The sequence below is a fragment of the Lissotriton vulgaris genome, chromosome 1_1 (genome assembly GCF_964263255.1).
Source record: "Lissotriton vulgaris chromosome 1_1, aLisVul1.2, whole genome shotgun sequence".
In the NCBI taxonomy this organism is placed as follows: Eukaryota; Metazoa; Chordata; class Amphibia; order Caudata; family Salamandridae; genus Lissotriton; species Lissotriton vulgaris.
The window spans coordinates 1,779,497,562-1,779,519,437 of record NC_141685.1 but is presented as its reverse complement, the minus strand read 5'-3'; the positions used below and the strand labels follow the sequence as shown (position 1 = coordinate 1,779,519,437).

Sequence of the window (21,876 nt, the reverse complement as noted above, 5' to 3'; positions counted from 1 at the left end):
ACAATTGCAGGGGTGGCTAACGAACCAGGATTGGGTCAACGGCAGATTCCTCTCCCTTCCCCAACCAGAATACCCAGTGGTGACAGACTCATCCCTTCTGGGATGGCACGGCCACATGGGAGAGGTGGAGATCAGAGGCCTCTGGTCTCTGGCAGAGTCAGGGCTCCACATCAACCTTCTGGGGCTTTGGGGATTCGGCTTGCACTCAAAGCATTCCTTCCCTCTGTCCGGGGAAGAGTAGTGCTGTGTTCACGGACAACACCACGCCATATGGTACTGCAACAAACAGGGCAGGGTGGGTTCATGGACCCTTTGTGTAGAGGCTCTTCGTCTCTGAACATGGTTGGAACATCAGGCCATGACCCTGGTGATTCAACACCAGGCAGGCTCTCTCAACGCCAGGGCGGACAAACTCAGCCGCCGGTGCTTGGTAGATCACGAATGGCGTCTTCACTCGGAAGTGGGGCAAGGTCTCTTTCGGCGGTGGGGAGAGCCTTGGTTAGATCTGTTCGCCACCGAAGAGAACGCGCAACGTCGGCAATTTTGCACGTTGGAGTTTCAAAGGTGGTACTTGCTCAGCAACACTTATCATCGTGAGTGGAACTATGGCCTTCTGTATGCTTTTCCGACTGTACCACTTCTGCCCAGAGCGCTGAAGAAGATCAAGGGCGACCGGGCCCAAGTTAGTCTTGTGGCTCCGAACTGGCCATGAAGAGTTCCTGAGCATAGCCATCGATCCTCCACTCTGACTGCCTTTTCTGGAGGATCTTTTGTCGCAGCTGCAGGGGAGGGTTTTTCACCCAAACCTGTCCCGTCTCCACCTCCTTGCATGGAGATTGAGCAGCGACAGTTGACAGCTTTTGACCTTCCACCTGAAGTCTGTAATGCCATCTTGGCAGTCAGGCGTCCCTCTACTAAAATGGTATATGCCTGTCGATTGAAAAAATGTGTGGACTGGTGCACAGCAAAGGCTATAAATCCCCTTTCAGAGTTTCTTTTGCATATACTTTCTTTGGCCCAGCATGGCTCTGCCCTGGGCACTCTTAAAGGCTATCTTGTGGCCATTTCTGCTTTTCTTCAGCTACCAGATCAGCCATGTTTATTCAAGTTCCCGATTGTAAATAGATTATTTAAGGGCATTACTCATCTCTTTCCTCCATCTCCTTTCATAACATAACATAACATAACATGAGTATTTGTAAAGCGCACGTTCACCACTACGGGCCTCTTGGCGCTGAAATAACAGATGTTTGTTGTTACCCAACTCAATGGTACTCATTTTATCGACCCCAAATGGATGAAAGGCTGAGTGGACCCGCCGGGATTTGAACCTGTGACCATGAGGTCGAACACAGGCCCCTGCAGTAGACGCATTAGCCCACTGAGCCACCAGACCCATAATGCCACAGTGGGACTTGAACTTTGTCTTAACTTATCTCATGTGCACTTCTTTTGAGCCTCTTCACAACAGTCCTCTAAGGCTCCTCATCGGTTTCCTTGTTGGCATTACCTTTGCTCGAGGGGTGAGTGAGCTTCAAGTTCTTTTTTTTTAAGCCCCAACGTGCATCCGGACAAAATGGTGCTTAAGACGAGACCATTGTTCCTTCCAAAAGTGGTTACACCTTTTCACATTGGACAAGCCATTACTTTGCTTTCCTTTTTCCAACCTCTGCACGCTTCCAAGGAAGAGGAGAGACTCCAACGTCTGGACCCTAAACATGTGCTATCCTTCTACCTTGACTGCACAAAAGATTTCCAGTTGGATGATCAACTCTTTGTTGGCTATGTAGGTGGCAAGAAAGGTCGTGCTGTTCACAAGCATACCATCTCTATATGGGTTGTACTTTGTATTAAGGTCTGTTATGCTTTGACGAAAAAGGAACCTCCAGTGGGGCTCTGAGCTCATTTCACCAGATCTACGGCTACCACTACTGCTCTTGCATGTGGAGTTCCACTCCTTGACATCTATCAGGCAGCCACGTGGGCATCCTTCCACACATTCACAAGACATTACTGCCTGAAAAGCCAAGTCCGGAGGGATGGCTATTTTGGCAGTTTTGTCCTCCAGGACTTTGTGGTGTAAACTTGGGTTGCAGAACCTCGTCCGGGGTTGGTATTGCTGTGGTATGTATTCTAAGGTAAGGAATCTTTAACTGTCTCTTTCAGATGAACAAGTTACTACCTTTGGTAACAATGTATCTGTAAGAAACATAGGTTAGTTATAGATTCCTTACCGCCCCACCCATCCCCCCCACTCTGCGAACTGACTTCTAGAGATAGGGGCTCCCTTACAGGGCCCTAGTTTTAGGGCACCTATGGTTAGTCTTTTGCATGGTGTGCACTTCTGACGTCAGCACGCTGGGGCGGCGTCTAAATAGGCAATACGACGTCATCCCAGCGAACATGACACGGACGCGTAGTCGACTGACGCCACCTACCGACGCGCTGGGGTACTGCTACGAAAAAATTCTCTGTATCTAGTCTGACGTCTGGGGTTAATTCTAAGGTAAGACAACAAATCTATAACTAACCTAAGTCTCTTACAGATACATCGTTACCGAAGGTAAGCCACTTATTCATTAGGATCTTTGTAAAAGAAGCACTTTGAGTTATTTCTGAAAGTGACATTTGATTGGCTTGTTGTTAAGGAATGGGCAATCAAGTTCTAAACTGTGGGGGCACTTTCAGAGATGGATTGAGTCAGGGTGCACAATTTCTTTGGAAGCGAAAGTTTAAAGGCAAAGGGAATCCACTTTAAACTAACGTGGGTCTGCCAGAGATGACAAGTGTTTGGGACAGATAGTTTGCGGAGTTGCTGTGTAACATCTTGTGAACAATACAGCTTGAACAACCACCTCGCTTCAATGGGGAGCCATTTTAGGCTGATCCGTAATGATGTAATCTGATCTTCTTGAACTTGATACCTGCCGCACTACAGCGTTGAGAGCAGCCTTTAGAGGGCCTATATCAATTTTTGTAACACCTATTTGTTTTTTAGAGGAACAGTGACTGCACTGTTATTTGATCTCTTCAATTGGTATAAGGGGCCTATATTCCAGAAAATGCTGAGTTGGTGTTTGGCCCACATTTCTATTGCGTTGATTTGCACATTCAGGTTTGGGTCCTTATCCATGATGAAGCCTAGTAATATTGAAGTTTCTACAATGGTTGATTTGAATTCAAGTAGGTTTGCAGCTGCTCACCTGGTTTTCCCAGGTGTGTTGGATTGCTGTACGAATATTAGTATCAATTCCTGTTTTTAGGAGTTTCAGGATGAAGTGGGCTAGAGTCATGCATGACTGTAGCTTACTAAAAGTAAGAACAAGAGTTGTTATGTTTTCTGGGGATGATACATTCATGTACAGCTGCGTTTAATCATCGTAAAGTTAAAATATATATTGAATTCATTCAGAAGAGCAGTGATGGTTTCCAGTAAGGCTAAATAGCACTAGAGAAAGGATGACGCCACAAGGGACTACTTTTTGCTGAGTCACGGGATCTGAGAGATTGTCCACCAGTTTTATTCGCTGCATGCATTTTCTATATATGATTCAAGCCATTGTAGAATTCTGCCTCCTATTCCCATCCTTTCTTCCAGGGTTTGAAGTACAGCTGCATTGTTAACAATGCTGAATGCCAGAGACAGGTAATGTGGTACTAGAAGACAAGATTCACCTTTATCTAAGGTATTTAGCCCATCATCCATTGTTTGAAGTATGACATATCGGCATTCCTACCGGTTCTAAAACCTGATTAATGTTCATTGCGCCTATGTATTCTTTCAGCTGTTTCCAAACACAGCATCCTAGGATTTTATCCACGAAGAGGAGTCTTGAGATAAGGCAGAAATTGAGATTTTCAGGATCTAAATCAGGTTTTTTGATGAAGGTGGTAGCTTGGCCTATTTTGTATTTTATTTATAAATATTTTTAATGGAATTTTCAAGTTTTTATAAATTAAACATCAAGCCGGAATATGCACTTGAATTTCGATCAACAGCTGGATTGCAAAAGGATTAAGATGGTAGCTAAAACTATAAAGAATTCTGACAAACATGCTTAACATCCCAACTACGACTTTTATCCTTCCCTCGGGCCATCCCCTACACATTGCATTCACACTTAAATTTCTCTCTGCTATAAGAAAAAATAGATTTATTGCAGCTTTAGGATCCTGGTTCTCCCCGTAGCAGGGTAGTCAGAAGGGGTGGGTGTAACTCATCTAATTCCCCGTAGCGTTATTATACAAAACTACCGCAGAATTACCCAACGGTCTGCTTGGCTGAGAATTCAAGTTGAGTTGATTTCCAGTTGCTCGTGTTCAGAACACTGCTGCTCCCGTTCAGATTTGTAGTTTTGCAGTCTAAAATTACCCAAACAGCCTGCTCGAGTCAAAAATCTACCTGAAATGTTTGTTGATTACCGTTCGTGCTTAGATTTGTAGTTTTGTGCTCAAACATTACCCCAACGGTCTGTTACAGCAAATAATCTTCCTGAAATGCCTCTTGTGTTAAATTACCCAAATAGTAAATTTCATTACACAAAATCACCAAATCTACTCTGGTTACTCCGACATAATTCAAAGTTCACCCAGGCCTACTAATCAGTTGTATAGTTGCAGAGCTTGCAGTCTATTCTGGGACATGTGTGTATGTGTAACTTATCTATGGTGACCAAATCTTTGTGATGTTACTCTATGTACAGGCTATGTTATTTGAAATTGTTTCATATGCAAGTGTTTGCCATAATTTACTAAGCCTCAGTGCAACAGCCAGTGCCTCTTTCTTTTTCTAAAATAGCTCTATAATCTCTAGTAAAACACTTTGTTCAGTATGCAGTGCACAACCATATAAGCAGTTACAGATACACATTTTAAAAACATCACAAGTACAAAAATATTGATAAAAAATGGCGGGTTATTGGTGATAATAAAATATAAATCAAAGCAACTGTCTCTTACAGACTAAGCTGGTTGTTTCCATTGTAAAAAGTCCAAAACAATTTTTAAAGTCAGACAAGTTAGAAAAATAGCAGACACTCTTCTCATGACGGCTCTAGTGCAAATAACTCAAATAAAATATTTAGTTCATTCTGGGCTCATCAAAGTGGTCTTAGATGTCTTTAGAAAGTACAGAACAGTTGTGAATTCAAACGAATTAGGGAAATAATAAGCATTCATAACAGAGGGCCTCTTATGGGAATAGTTAAGATAAAGTGCTTAATTCAACCTGAGATCCTGTATGTGCTCTTAATTAGTTGTAGAGAAATTTGGTTCACCAAGATTACGCCCTAGGGAGCCCTACATTATCTAGACGTTACAATATGCAAATTTCGGTGAATATTTCACTTTAAAAACCAAGATAAAATTCGTTGAAAATTTCACACTACAACTTATTTTCATTGGGGTTAGATACAGTATAAGATTGCTTCCTAAAGTGCATTGTTAAACATAATTTACAGTACTTCACGGGTAAATTAGCAGCATCATTTAACAGTATTTTTAAAGTAAGATTGGCCTTAGACTAAAAGTTGGTTCGGTGCCTCTCACAACATTTTAAAAACCTTGGCACGTTTATAGCTATAAGCTCTGATTCCAGCCTTGGAAGAGCCAGTAGAGATGGGCGACAGTGTCGCAAACCCATGGTTTTCGACATTGGGGTCTGCCAGTGTTTTCTGGGTTCTGCGTAGAATTTACAGAATAACGTCACATGAAGAAGGGACTGGTTTGAAGTACCATCACAGGGACATTGAGTTAGCTGCTTAGACCAATCATTTATAGAGGGAAAAGTTACGAGGCGATGAGCATTTTTTAGTCTGAATCTAGTCATTAGAAATATGTCAAAGGTAGATAGCTTCATGGTTAAATAAGGCTGGATCGTGTCTATCATTTGGATTATCATAGAATGCTGTGCAGATAATTTATTGACTTCGATGGACAGTCGGAGATCCGCTAGGTGATTTAAGCATTCATTCCTTAACTCCTTTCTTGAGATCCTAGCCAAATCTAGCGGATTGTGATAATAATTCTGGTAACCCAGATCACATAGGAACGTCTTAACATACTGTAGCCATGAAATCTTGTGAACATGTACCAACTTTACACAATCTGACACAATTGCCTGAGTGAACATTAGTTTGTTTAATGTCCAGATGCGGTGCCATAGTAGGACTGGCTGCATCCAAATAATGTCCGAGATATAAGGGATACCCAGTTCTGTGTGGCAGCTGAATGTTGAGGTACTTTGCGGTACTGCAAGTAGGAAGCGTAGAAAGCTATTTTCAACCTTTTGGATGGTTTCAGATTGCATGTGCCCCCATACCCCAGCCCCGTAAATGGCACTGCTAACACATTTAGCATGATAAATTCGGAGCAGCTCTTTAGGGGATCATTTTCCAAGCCTTTGTGTAAACCCAACTAAGGCCATTGTAGCTTTCAAACATTGGAGTTTTCTGACCTCTGTTGCCCGTTTCCAGGTGCCCTTTTCATCTATGACCTCTCCCAGATAGGGATAAGTTGGAGTGTGGTCAATCCTGCAGCTGGTTAAATAGATATCATTTCCCTTTCGTAGCTTTTTTCCAGATGTCATTATGAAGGTCTTTTTTATGTTGATTTTTAGATCCAGGTGTGACATGAATAAGTTGTAACTGTGTAGGGAGTGTTGTAGTTCACGGGGAGTGCGGACGATAATAACTGCGTCATCCGCGTATAAAAGTGCGGGGATACGGCGGTTCTGAACTAGTGGAAGGTCCTGGCTCCCTTCCAGCATGGCTGTTTCTAGACCATTTGTGTATAGCGTAAAAAGGAAGGCAGCCAGGACGCAGCACTGTCTTACTCCCCGCTCCACTTTAAAGGATGATGATAGCTGGCCCCCCTCCCCGAATCTCACCTTTGCAGAAGCATTGGAATACATTTCTTGCAAGTAATTAACCAAACGCTTATCAACCCCCATTTCTATGAGAATGTCCCAAAGTTTCGCATAGCACACGCAGTCAAATGCTGCGGTTAGGTCTACAAATGCCATGTACAATCTGCCACCTTTCGCTTCTACGTATTTGCCTCTTATCAGAGTACGGTTGAGGACTTGTTCGGTGGTGCCGAGGCCTTCCCTGAAGCCGTACTGGAGGTCAGATATGATGTTGTTATCTTCCGTCTAGCACTGCAAGCGTTCTAATAGGCTTAGGGCCACCACCTTTCCCAGCAAGTCGAGTAGGGAAATAGGGCGGTAACACATTGGACTGTTATGGTTGCCCTTTTCAAATACTGGGACCAAGATGGACTCCGACCAGAAGTCTAGGAGTCCAACGTTTCCTGTGGCTTCTAGAACCTTCAGTAATAAAGGGGCCCATAGGTCCATTTTAAATTTATATAGATCCACAGGGACCCCGTCCGGACCAGGGGCCTTCCCTCCTCTACTTAGCTTCAAAGTTTGGACAACTTTGGCCAGGGTAAAATCTAATGCCAATGTATTAGGAAGAACACTTAGGTTTTCGGGACCTTTCCAAGAGTTTCCAGATGTTTCGATAATAGGGTCAGTGATTCTAAACATCTGGGAGAAATAGACTGTCCATTCGGTTTTGGAGATTGCAACTTCTATTTTGTTGTTCTCTCTTGTTCCTGAGAGAAAGGGGGAATTAATGACCTCCCAGAATGCTGTGATATCATTTGTTTTACAGCTATTTTGTAGGGCGGTCCAGTGTTCCTCTTTAAGTTGGTTCCTTCTCTGCCGAAGTGTTTTATTATATGACTTTCTTAGATGGATAACGTCAGCCCTGTCTCTGGGAGATCTTTTGAGGGCTACTTTAAGCGCAGAGTGGGCTTTAAACCAGGTGGTCTTAGAATTTATTTTTCCTTTGGGAAAGATGGTTAGAGCTTCATTTACTGATTTTGTAATCAATTTGAAGTTATCTACAATCTCCTGAGGAGATGAACTTTCTGCCAAACATAGGGTAACTGCTTTATTAGCCACCCTAATGACCTTAAAATATCTGGGAACGAAACGATCTCTCCAGACACGGCCAACAGTGGACCACATTAGGTATGATGATAGCAAAACGTGATATAGCACAGAAGTGGGGAGCGGTAGAGGCCCCCACATTGACACAATGGTGTACGAACATGGACAGGGTGATGATAACAGAGAGGGCAGTATACGCCAGTTGGGCTTGTCCACGTAAATGGAACAAGATATGGACCCCGTGGAACGTGTTCAGGGGGGAGATTTGTGAACCCCTGCAGGAAGACGACCCACTGACATCGGATGAGGAGGGGGAGGACGAGTAGGAGGAGTGGAATGAGGGGGGGCGGGTGTAGTGACCTTTGAGCCCAACTTAGTTTCAGGATTAGGAGGGGGTGGGACAGGTGGACAGGCTAGTCTGATTTCATGAATAATATACGGAGGCACCCAACTGCAAGGGACCGTGGTAACAGCCGATCCCAGGGTAACGGCTCTGCTTACCTACAACAGACATTCAACACGTACGAGACGGGACAGGGGCTGTGCACTCATTTCCTAGTTAGCCTTACGACCTAAAGGTGGTAACTTCTTATTTACGTTGGTTATTGTTACAAAAATTAAAAAAAACAGACCTATACAGTTCCGTAGTCACACTGCGAGTTATGCACACACATTGTTATAGAACGCCGCCGTACCCCCGGGATGTCGGCACATGGGCTGTGTTATCCAGATAGTATTGAACGCATGTGAACGTGTTGCGGCTGGCCCCTGGGTTGTAGGCCAGCAGCTGTGTATGATTCGAAAGGTACAATAAAGGTCTTGGGGGAAAAAAAAAAGAGTGGGACTAAAGTCAACGGCAGATGTTAGCAGCTCGTTTGCAAAAGCCAGTTGAAGTAATGACATTGTCTCGTTCATATACTCCCCTTTAAGAGGGTGAGTGAAATGGGTGATGTTATTCTCTTGGTGAGCAAGATAACCACAGGTGGTATTGTTATTTCTCTCACATAGGAGAAAGTTGAAGTCACCGCCCCACATAATTACGTTTTTTTTTTGTACGATTAGTGTTGACATAATCTAAAAGGAAATAACGGATTTCCTTCAGTGTCTCCACCGGGTGTGTGTCTTGTAAGTTGTTGTAGAAGTTTACTACCACTATACGGGCTGATTTGTTTGCAGTTATTAGGAATATCTGATAGTTCGCTTCTGCCCCGCTGTGCTGCGACTGTGGCGCGAAGCGTCTCCTGGAGAGCGGGAGACGCGAGGAGCTGAAGAGTCCCCCAGTAGCAAGGGGGAGGGGCTGCCTGCTCCACTTGATGCCCCTGCTGGTCTGTGGGCCTTGGAGTCCTCTGCCCCGCTGTGCTGCGACTGTGGCTCTATAATCATCTTCGCAGACCCCAGCAACTGGCCTCAATAATGCTTTACCTCTGAAGCTTATCTCATCAGTGCCCCCATGGGACAGGCCCAACAATAACATTCCTGGGCCCTCCAGTATTTCATACTGCAGAACACCCTTGATGTGACTTTATATTTATTTCCAAAATGTCTTCATTCCGAAGCTCTGGCTTTTATTGCAGACTGGAGAACGCTAACAGACAGGGGGTACTCTAGGGCACTATATTCCGGCAAAAGGGAGACACAGGTAAGATGGCAACAACAGCAGTAGTGGTGCGAACCTGACAGACGGAAACAAGGCAATAGAGTCGGCAGGGAAAGATAGCATGGAAACCCCATTGTGGGACACTGGCAGAGGTGCAGGAACTGAGGGTTAACGGCAGTGGGATCTGATAGCGATAAGTAAAGTTGTGAACCTGGTGGGCTAGTCAGGAATGCTCTCCTTTGAAGATCCACAGGACCAATACGAAATGGCGGATCCCAGAGATTCAAGTATTTACAGGTTAGACACGCACTGGTTAAATGTCTCGGTTATCTTGATATAATAGGGGAAGAATCTTCCCTAGAATTTAGGCTGCTGGCTCCACCACACCAAAGTCATACGATTTTGTGTATAACACCCTGGTAAGGTACTGCAGGGCACTGCTGCATAAGTTGCAGGCCATATGGGAGAGAGAGACATAGGGCAATTAGAAGACGAGAACTGGGAGGAAGCATGCAGGTACCCGAGGGAAGTGGCAATCCGAGCAGATTTCTGCCTGGTACAACTCAAGAAGCTATACAAGGGTGTCCTATACGCAGACATTTCTCCGCACCATGGGTAGGATCCCTAATGGCAAATGCCTGAGAGGGTGTTGGATGATGGGAACTTTGGTACACACTCTGTGGGAGTGTCCGAAATTGAGACTTTATTGGCAGACGGTTCAGGGGTGTATGAAGCAAGTGATTGGAAGTCTGGTGGTCTTCTCTACACAGCTAATATGCCTGGATAATTGGGGAGTACAGACATTATAGAGATACTCACTCAAGTTCAGTTATGTTGCGTTGATTGTAGTCAGGCGGAACATCGTACAAGCATAGGGGTCGACCACTGTCTTGAGCGTAACTTAGTGGGTGCAGAATATGGACGGGTGCATTTTGCCAGAATGAATGGTGTACCAGGCGCAAGGGTGCCTGAAGAAATTCAACAAGATATATGGCCAGTGGATAGAGCTCAGAGAGCAGAACCCATAAAGGAAGGCGGGGGACGCTGTTGACTGTTCACCGGACTCTTGTCTCTATGCACTCAATGATCCTATTTTTTTTTTATTGCATTATTAGCACTCTGTTGTCTCTTTCGAAACATGGAAAATAAAATGTTTAAAAAAAATGTTTTCATTGATGGACAGTCCTTTCAGATTTGTAACTTTGAGGCAGTGTTCTGACGACAACTCCAGCATCTATCTGTTGCTCCCTGGCATAACTGATTTCATTTTTCTGGTGTTATGTACCACAGATATGGGAGCGTATGCGGACTCTCTGAATGGGATCCTTTTTTGGATCTTTGAGTTCTCTCCAGAGTATTTCCCAGTTTTTATCTGATATGTCTCTGCTAAGTATTTGAGCTAAAGACTCTTGATGCTCAACTTAGTGTTTTCCTCTCCACCAATTACTATTTTATAAATGGCTGATATCAGATCTCTACTAACTAGGTGCATTCTCGTGAATTTCTCCATGAGAGTCATGTCTCAATTTTCCTTTATAATAATTTATGATTGTAGGACCCAATGTCTCAACTGTTGATATTGGAAACTATCTACCTTAGTAATGCTGATTCCATCGTACACTCTTCAAAGGATTGTATTAAATCCCTCCAGAAGAAATACAAGATCAATCTGTATTACCTCCTTCCATTACTTAAATGTATCTGACCTTTTCACCAGTGCAAACATTGGGTTACCATGTATTGGTGAAGTGGGGGAAGGAAATGATGTTAGACTGCCCCTTCTTGTTTCTCTGTCCCATATTTAAAGTCCAATTTCATAGGTACAGCTAAATAAGTATTCCAAGGTCTCTGGGATTAATGCAAGCAATTTAGTTCCCAGACTGATCTCGCAGCCAAAGCACTTTCCATGGGAAACCAGTTTTTCCATTTCTTGGGCCATCCACACAACCTATGTTCTAATGTGTACCGCCCAGTGGTAAGCTAGCATGTCTGGGCACTTCAACATCACTTTTTCTCTGAGATCCCTCATCATTTTAGCGTTGACACACAGTATCCTCCCTGCCCATATAAATGACTAAAGGTTTCTTTTCTAGGGCTTTAATATCTTTCTAAGTTATGCCCACCAGTAAAGTCTGAAACAAATATTGTAGGCATGGTAAAATGTTTATCATAATGGCCTGAAGTCTGTCCAACTGGGCGATAAACAGGGGATTCCATATATCTGAATCTCCCTTGATCATTCTCTTAAGGTCTGGCCAATTAGCACAGGCCCTCTTCTCCAGTACATTTCTGGTTATGTTACGACCTAGGTACCTGATCGACTTTGAGGCCGATCTACATGGGTAGTGGGCTTTAAGTTGTTCGATTTGCTCATCCGGTTGTGTCAATTTTAAAATGTCACAGTTTTGAACATTTATTTTGAAGCAAGATGCTTTTTCACAATCTGTCAATACTTCCACCAATGAAGTATTCAGATTGGTTAACGTTAACAGTGTGCCATCAGCAAAGAGGCATATCTTGTATAGTTCTCCCCAAAATGTTATGCTACTAATTCCTTTATGATTTCTGAGTTATATTGCTAGGGGTTCAACATCTAAGTCAAGGAGGAGAGGTGACCAGGGGCAGCCTTGCCCCATTCCCCATCTGTAGTCTAAATGGGTTTGAAGGATGGCCATTTACTATTATTGTCACCTCTAGTAACTATCCAACATCTGTCTGTTCATCTTTAGTCCCATGATAATTTTATTCAGGATTGCTTTTAAATATATCCACCTGATGAGGTACGATCCCACCAGGATCTCTCACTATAGGCCTTTTCACTACTTCAAGCCCCTACTTGCATAATATAGCTACGCCTGCAGTTTTAAGGATGATGTGGCCCAAATTCAAGTGGGGTACGTTTTGTGCTTCATTCTAAATTGATCTTGTCGATGTAGGTGAGTCTCCTGCAGGATCTCAATATTCTGATTGTGTCAGACTATATAGGTTTACAATCTGAGGATCTTATTGGGGGATTCATACCCTTAACATTCAGCCATAACAGCTTGCAGGCATGGTTAATACTAAATGCAGCAGTCCCTGAGCTTTGAGCTCTTTTAGCATTATTGGCTATTTGTCTTACTTGGGGGTTTCCTTGAAACCAGCTTGGTCAACAAAATAAACAATTGCATGCATTAAATGTTTTGAAAATCCAGCAGCAATTCCTTCTATTGTAAACTGACGTCAGCCTGATGACTGACCTGAGACACACCACCCTATCTTTGTGGTGCTGTATGGACCTCACGCTGACATTTTGCAGAAACAAATTCCTCAAAATACATGTAGAGATTCACTTGTTTGCACTGTTTGGAGTCTGTTGCCTGTTTTCCGCTGGTTTGTGTATATTCATTCCTACTAATTTCAACTGCTCCTTACCGTCACTTATCAGTCAGCCTACCCATTTCCAAACTAATTGGAGAGCAGTGGTTATAGCCATCATTACAGAAGGTTCTTTTCATTTAGGATCTGCATAAATAGAATAATTTCCCGGCTCCTCTCAAGAAGACTACTGCCTGGTCTTGGTACAAGAAAATCCTCAATACCTCCCATTGTATCTCATCGTTGCTTCTGGCTTCTCTCATGATGGCTTCCTTCACCCTAGAGTTTGTCACTTTGACACTACATCTTTGGTCTCGAAGCTCCCCCTGCAAGTTTTCTCTCCACTCTGTGTACACGGACAATAACTATTTCTCTTCTGTCATTGTCCTTTAAAATAAAGTTAAAGATGGTTAGTAGTTAAAGGCCATCACTGTGCGCAACCTTTTTTAAGCTCGTGACATTTATCTTTTGGATGTGTAATTTGTGATTTCACGTGGACTAGAGATGTATGCAGAAATTGTTCTAAAGAACGGTGATGACTACAGCCTAGACTTCATTGCTTCTGGTCTCTGTTTTATGGCCTGCATGTTCATTATCAGTACCACCGTACCAGAGGGTGGCCTTCAGAGCTTTCACCCCCTTTGTGAAGGATCCCTCTAGCGGGGCTGCAGATCCAGAGGAAACGTTTTTAAGTCCTCTTTCTTTAGGGTTACAGATTTTTGCGCTGCCACGATTGAACTTTCAGAGTGACTATCACTTTCTTCTCTCAATATTATTAAATTTGATGTGTCCACTCCCTTGTGAGCCTTCACCTGTTTGGGCCTGAACATTTTCCCCTCTTGACATTGTTGCATCGGGGTAAATTTTAAAGGGTGTTGATGCAACGGGCTTGAGCAACTTTGACCAGCTCATGCTCTGAGCTTTCCCACCGCCTGCTTACTTATATTACCTGACGCTTTCTAGATTAGGTCCACCATTGCACAGTGTACCAGGATTGGTGGCGCACATGATTTTAAGTAGTTAGTGACTATTTTATATAACAATAAAACGTTTACCACATTCGTCGGGCAAGGTGTGATAGAAAGCCTAAAGTCTTTGTGAATATGCGCAGTTAGGATCATCGAAATGAATGAAAGGTTTGAGGCTAGCATTTATAATCGTAATGTCTTTTTGAATTATCTCTTTGAAGAATGATGACGCCTCTGAATTTTTGCAAGGTAAGTACTAATAGGTGACGAAGATTTTTGTGACTAGTGACATTTCAATTGATTTTAATTTGTTTTCAAATAATGTGGAGTTTCTTGCAGTTGTTTCTGTTGATTTTAGCGGTGGGAGATTTCTGTGAATTCAGTAGTTTTTTGACAATGTCGAAGATCTTTTTCAGATGATTTTTAGCTAGATAAAGTTCAGATGTGAAGAAGGAAGATTTAGCCTCAAAGATGTCCAATGTACTTTTATTCTTTGTTTTTGAGGCGGAGGGGTTCTGGGTAGAGGGGTACTAGCCTGTTTGTTTTACTTAAAGCTGTTGTGTCTTTTTAATTTGGGAGGGGGGTCGTCAGCTACCTCTGTTAAAGCCGTGTGAATTTGATTGTTGTATGGAAGTTTAGGGTTTCGAGACTAATTTTTGGTTGGGTATTTAGTTGGAAACTGTAATAGCAAGCAACACTAGAAAGATTTAGTCTGTTTCCTAGGAGGAGATGGCGAAGGCTGTGACATGTTTTGCAGAACTATATCTGAAATGATTAATTTATGAACACATTAGTTTATTAATATGTATTTATTTCAGCTTGTAGCTCCTACGCACCCCAACCCTTTCTGGGGTCGGTACTCCGTTTCATATCAGCGATTCCGTCTGGAAATACATATATTTTACTACTATTAAAATATTGTTAAAGATGACCAGTCTGCTAGAAAATAGTGTCTATCTGAAAAACTGTTACCTAACTTAAATCACTTGTTCACTTCTGATAACTATAGTGCTCTCTGTGGTGCTCATAGCTTAAGTGTCTTCTAGTATTTTCCCTCGTGGAATTATGTTGCCATGCCCACCCTTATATATTTTTCACGTCGCAACCAACAACGTGATTTGTTTTGTTTTACATTTGGAAAAATTGGCATTCAAAACATAAATGTGACTTAGACCTCTTTTTTTATGCAGTTGACGTCTAAAAACATTCAGTGTATGAGGACTTTGCTGAACTTGGCTCACTGTCATGGCGCTTTCCTTGGAACTTCATGGCAACTTGTTCTTGCTACTCTACAGGTAGGGACACGGCCCTTTGGTATATGAATAGTTTCATTGAATTCCTATTGAGCGTCATCCCCACTTCCTCGTTATTTCTAAAAGTATCTTATATATTTCAGCATCTGGTTTGGATACTGGGACTAAAGCCATGCCCTGGGGGCGCCCTGAAGCCTGGGAGGGCAGTGGAAGGACCAAGCACAGTAAGCATCATTCACGTATTTTACATGCTGTGATCTAGCTCCTGTTACACTCTTATACGCCAAGCACTGTTTTCTTTCTTTCCGAGGTTTTGACGACAGCAGTCATGACTGATTTGCCCGTAATTGCCAATATTCTTTCAAGACTTTTTGAAAGTTCACAGTAAGTTATACATCTCCAAATACATGTGTGACAGTGTATCTCTGTTTTATAGACGGTATGGATTTATTGTGCATCTGATATTTTTTCAGGTTCCTGGATGATGTCTCCTTGCACCATTTAATAAATGCCCTGTGCTCATTATCTCTTGAAGCTATGGATATGGCATATAGCAACAATAAGGTAAAGATTGTCTTAAATATGGTTACATTGCATTGGACATGGTTGCATATGTTCATTTTTTGTGTTTTAGGTTTTTGCGAGGCACATATTTACCTTAAAATGTTACTGTTCTTAAAATGTAAATGTTAAAGTTGTGGCGCAGAAAAGTCTGAATTAATAGTTCAGAAAAACTTCACTTGAAATCTCTTATGAAACTATTTTCATTTTATTGTCACATTTATTTAGGAACCATCACTTTTTGCAGTTGCTAAGTTGCTTGAAACGGGATTAGTCAATATGCATCGGATAGAGATACTGTGGCGACCTCTTACAGGACACCTTCTTGAAGTGAGTGCTTGATGTCATCTATGTAGAGTAACTTAATATTATTTTTACTCTGTCACAAAACGGAGGTGTATGGGCTGATCACCGTATTCATTATTTGTTTGGTGAATGAATCCTAAAATAAAAATGTGCCGCTCTATTTCTCTGTCAATCAATCAGTCTGGATTTGTAAAGCGTGGCTAATCACCCAACAGTGTATCCAGGCGCTTGCAGGTACCAAAGACTTATTTGAACGGTTAGGTTACGAGGGACCTTCCGAATTCCGGAAATGAGGTTGTGGTCGGAGTTGAATGGGGAGGCTGCACAAAAAACGGGGGAAAAGCAAGGAGAAGGCGCATAAAAGCACATGGGAAAAGTATGAGAAAGCAGTGAGAGCGAGGTAAAAGCAAGAAGGGACACAACAAACAGAGGAGAAAGCAGTGAAAAGGAGGGAAACAGCAAAAAGGCACACTAAACAGGGGCAAATGCAAGGAGAAAGCAGTGAAAACTAGGCAAAAGCAGGGAGAAGGCACACAAACGGGGAAAAAAGAAGAAGAAAGTGAGAACAAAGGAAAAGCAAATAGAAGGCATTCAAAAAGCAGGGGAAAAAGCAAGCAGAAAGCAGTGAAAACGAGGGAAAAGAAAGGAGAAAACCAGAGCAAGAGCCATGCAGTAGCACAGGGAGAACAGGGCCTGGGACCTGGGAACACCTTTGAAGGACCTCAAGACCTGGCTCTTCGACTGACCCGGAGCTGCCTCCCTTCCTTCCCCCTCCCCCAGCGCCTTAAGACCCTCACGGGTGAGTAGCGCGCTTTATAAACCACTGATTGATTGATTGTTTGTTTATATTTGTTCAAAGGAAGGATTTTATCAAGGTAATGAGCATGTCTACACTTTTTACTGTTAAAATAATTTCAGAAATAATTTTTTGGGGGTACACCAACAAAGTCTAATTTTTGTAAATCTATTAGGCTGACCAGTTAATTCTGGACCGGGTCTGGTGGCTCAGTGGACTAATGCGTCCATTGCAGGGGCCTGTGTTCGACCTCATGGTCACAGGTTCGAATCCCGGGGGTTCACTCAGCCTTTCATCCAACTGAGGTCGATAAAATGAGTACCATTGAGTTGGGTAACAATAAACATCTGTTATTCAGCGCCAAGATACCCAAGGGTGAACGTGCGCTTTACAAATACACATGTTATGTTATGTTATGTTATGTTCTCACCACCATTTTGAAGGCCTCGCTTTGTTTTCGTGTTACCAGTAGAATAGATTTGCAGGCCTCCCAAATTCACAGGGCAACCAGAAAGTAAGGTTCAATCTGCATCTAGACTCAAGTCTGTCACTATCTACTGGCCAAATCCTGTTCTGAAAAAGATGCATTTTAACACCCTGATTATATGCACACCTGTTATGGCACTAGATCCCATGACCTTCCAGAGCATTGTATGGGAAACGTGAGATCAGATTAACCAATTAGTTAGTGCTGATCAAGTCAAACTAAAAACTGACTGGTAAATTGACTCTTTGCTAATCCTCTTTTACACATACGTCTTCCTGACGCTACCATTCTTCTTTGTCTTTTTTTCTCTTTTTTGGGGCAACTCCTGTGCCATGTTCTCTGCAGCGGGAGCCTTGCATTAAGCAACAGTGAATGAAAACTAACACAATAAAAATCTCTCTCTTGCCTAATATGTATGGTGCTTCAGTGCATTGCTGTGATGTACAACTACATAAAGAAAATTCATATCACAAAGAAGCGTCATAATGCAACACTGCATAGTCACGCCCATGCGCGAAATCTCAGAACTCTTGAAAACGATAGAGAAAAACTATTCAAATAAAGCACAAGGAATGCCTTTATAAAGGCATGTGTTGCTTTTCCATTGTGTAGCTTTAAAAACAGCTATATAATTAAAGTATAAACATAATTCATACCATTCTTTATAAGGGATTCTGATGCACAGCATTGCTGGCAGCACATATTCGTTTTACTCATTTTAACCCTTTCTGTGCCAAGGACGTAACGGATACGCCATAGTGGCCATGTGCGGAGGTCGTAATCTTTACATCCTCTGAACACGTCCAGGAAATCCCTCTGCTGAATTGAATTCTTTATTTTTCAGCCTCAGGAAATGGGGAAGAGCTTCAACTCTAACCACTAGTATATGTAGTAGTTCTTTGTACTTAATATCACTATTTTGTGATTCTGAGCTTTCCCGTTTGCATCTCTCTCCTCAGTGACTCTTCTATGTATACATTTCCTTTTCTGCTATCCGTATCTCTTACTTGTGGGACTCTTCAACTCGCTGACTCCCCCTCCCTTTGTCCTCCCTGACCCTAGCCTTTCGTGGATCCTGCCTTTTTCTGGATCACTAATTTACTCTGGTATTGAATGTTATATCTTTCTGGCATTAATGCGATTTTCTTTTGCCAGTTGTTCCCCCTCTGTTGACCTGCCAGTTCCGACCCGCCTCTTAGCCCCCTGTCGCCCTTTGACTAAGCACTCCTTCTCCCCTTGTTGGGGAAGATCTAATATTCTTACTCTGAAGTCTCAGTGACCCCTCTGAGAGAGTCCACAGTGTCAAGGGAACCATACACAGCTTAGGCATGGTATGTGCCCCTTGCCAAAGCACTTCCTCTCCCCTAGTTGGGGAAGGATCTAGTAGGTAGGGCTTGGAGTCTCAGAGACCCCTCTGAGAGAGGCAACTGCATAAAGGGAGCCTCACGCAGCGGAGATGTGGGAACGATACCACTTCCCCTGGGATCACAGTTTACCGGACCTTGGGCGAGGTTTTTACCCGTTTACCGGTTTGTGCCCCCTTCACACCCCACTTCATGCTTTCTCTCACCCTCCCCTACCGCTTTCCCTCTTTCATTCTTTGTCTACTTCCTCTGCCCCTATCCCCTCTCTCCTTAATCTCTCCCCTTGCCTGCTACGCCACCTAGCCAGCCCCCTGTTCCCTGTGCCCTTTAACTAAGCACTCCTTCTCCCCTTGTTGGGGAAAGATTCAATTACTTACACTCTGGAGTGTCAGTGATCCCTCTGAGAGAGTCCACAGCGCCAAGAGAGCCACTCACAGTTGAGGTATGGCGCTACGGCCAAAGCACTCCCTCTCCCCTTTTTGGGGAAGGATCCAGTAGGTAGGCCTTGGAGTCTGAGACCCCTCTGAGAGAGTCCACTGCGTAAAGGGAGCCTCTCGCAACGGATTTGGGGTTATGATACCACTCCCCCTGGGATCACAGCTTACTGGACTTTGGACGCAGCAATTATTCGTCTACCGGTTTGTGCCCCGTCACCCAACCCCACTTTGTTCATGCTGTGTCTCTCACCCTCCCCCTCCTCTTTCCCTCCTTTATTGGCTGTGTACTTCCCCCTGCTTCTACCCCCTCTCCCCTGAATCTCTCTTGTTGCCTGCTTTTTCCCCTTACGCATATTGTCCTTATTGCTTGTCTCGACCGAACATGTAACTATGTAGCTATGCTCTAATAAATGTGTAACCTATGTAACGATGTAACCTGCAACTATGGTCTGATACCCATGTAAAGCGCTCTGATACCTCAGTGCTATATAAAACCTTTCAAATAAAATAACAATGAGAGTGAAATGAGCAGATAGGCTCATTTGGAAAAAATGGGTATGCTTTCGATGGAAAAATGCTCTGTGTCCATGTTGCGTTTTGGGCTGTTTCTTGTTGCAGGCACTAGGTCTACCCACAAAAGTGAGGTACCATTTGTATCTGGAGACTTGGGGAATACGGGTGAAAGGATGTTTGTGGCTCGCTGCAGATTCCAGAACTTTCCATCACAGAAATGTGAGGGAAATGTTTTTTTATAGTCCAAGTTGGAGATTTGCAAGCGATTCTGTGTTATAAAACGTGGTAAGAGTCATGTAAGTCAGCCCACCCTGTATAGCCGTAGGTTGGCTAGGTTTCCCTAGGTGCTGGCTGAACTAGGGTCCAATATCTAAGGGAACAAAAATGGTAGAACAAGTGTTATCAACTTTCCGGGCCCAGGGAGACTTCCCCTGTGTGAGTGGATCCAGGAGCTCCGACTGGGCCCAAGGGTCCTACCAGGCCCTGGGACGGGCGCTGCCGCCCTGGGCTCCGTCCTCTGGTCTGCTTGGCCAAGCCACTGAAACGGGCTCTCATCGGGCCCTTGGAGGCTTCACCTTCACGGCTGCGTCCAGGAGCTCTGACCGGGCCCCAGAGCACCACCATGCCCTGGGTGCTCCAGTCCTGAGCTCCCCTCTGACCACTGCACCACCATGGGCCTGGGACAGGGGTCCAAAGAGCCTGGGGAAACTTCCCCTACTTGGCTGGGTCCAGAATCTCTGACTGGGGCCCCGACGAACCATTGGATACAGCCCCTGTCCTGGGCTCTGTCCTGAGGCCAGGACAGGGTTTTGTGGGCCCAGGGAGGCCCCCGTGCGCGACAGGGTCCATTTGCTCTAACCGGGGCCCCCCAAGCCCCGATGGGCACTCTTTACCTGGACTCCACCATCCAGCCTGCCGCACCACCAAGGGCCCAGGACTTGGTTTCGTCAGGCCTGTCAGGCCCGGTGAGACCTCCTCCTCTTCACCTGCGTGATAAGGTGCCTATAGGCCCAAGGTGGAAGCTCTGTCAGGGCCCCCCTCCCAGCCCCGTGCCTGAGGCCCAGCTGGGGCTCTAAGCACCTGGGCCGCAGGGTCCCCTAAGCCTGGACATTTGGTTGCACACCCTGCTTTTCACTGGAGCAACCAGATGACTGGACTGCCCTTGAAGTCCCACTGAGGGCTCATTTGCTTCCCTGAGCCCAACCAGGACCCCAAGGGGTCGGGTGTATTCGTGCCTTTGGCCCCCTCTATCACTTTGTTCACACGGATTACAAGAAAGGGGGGTAGTCTTCCCCCGGATTACTAGGGACAGGGTACCCATGACCCTCTTCTAGTCTGGTGGTTCTCATCCAGCTACCAGATGTCCCAGGACCAGGGCCTCTCTTTTGCTGTAAATTGTATACACCTGCCGTTGGGACAGATTCGTGATATGGTGTGCCTCCAAGAGTGTTGACCCCATTCTGAAACCTTATCCCAAGTTTTGCTGATTATTCTTTCACTGATCCTACATGGCTCTGTTGTGGGCACTGGTAAAGGTTATTTGTTGGTCATATCTGCTTTCTTGCGGTTGCTGGACCAACCTTCTTTGTTCAAGTCACCTGTTGTGACTCGTTTTCTAAAGGAGCTCCAACATCTATTCCATTCACGACCATTTATCATGCCCCAATGAAACCTCAATCTGGTCTTGACATGCCTAAAGTGTGCGCCCTTCGAGCCCCTACACAACCATCCACTGCATTTATTCACCATCTAAATGGCTTTTCTGGTGGCCATAACATCAGCCGGGAAGGTCAGTGAGCTTCAGGCACTTTCTGTGCACCCTCCCTACACAGCAGTCTATCCAGACAAACGTTTACTGAAAACCTGTCCCTCCTTACTTCTGAAAGTGCTGACACCTTTTCATATAGGCCAAACTATCACCTTGCCTACCTTCTTTGCGCCACCTCACCCTTCCATGGAAGAGAAGAGATTCCACTGACTGGACCTAAAAAGATGGTTTTACATTGATCGTACCAACGAGTTTATTATTATTTGCACCAGCTGTGACATCGCAATGTGTGTCATTTCTGGTACTTTGCGCATGAAGAACGTTTGTTTATTTTAAGCATGATACAATTAATGGATCTCTAAGTGCAGCTTCAGAAATAACTAATAATCCTGACATATTAAGCTGTTTGCTAACCATATTCTTTCAGTTCATCGGCATTCTATGAATAGTGGCAGCTCCAGGCAGCAGAGCACCCAGAGCCCCTGCCTCTCGGCTCTACTGGGCTGATAACGCTC

The 21,876-nt window shown here is 44.1% G+C and overlaps 1 protein-coding gene across 2 annotated transcripts in view; it reads left to right on the top strand.

Annotated features, from left to right (window-relative positions):
- The window catches only part of MON2 (MON2 regulator of endosome-to-Golgi trafficking), a 966,303-nt gene that overhangs the window by 573,198 nt on the left and 371,229 nt on the right, over positions 1–21,876 (top strand). For both annotated transcript variants that reach the window (XM_086919098.1, XM_086919097.1), the window contains exons 16-20: positions 15,067–15,171; positions 15,273–15,353; positions 15,440–15,513; positions 15,603–15,693; positions 15,919–16,020. In XM_086919098.1, coding sequence (XP_086775224.1) covers positions 15,067–15,171; positions 15,273–15,353; positions 15,440–15,513; positions 15,603–15,693; positions 15,919–16,020 — 453 coding nt within the window. The remainder of the gene's footprint in view (positions 1–15,066; positions 15,172–15,272; positions 15,354–15,439; positions 15,514–15,602; positions 15,694–15,918; positions 16,021–21,876) is intronic.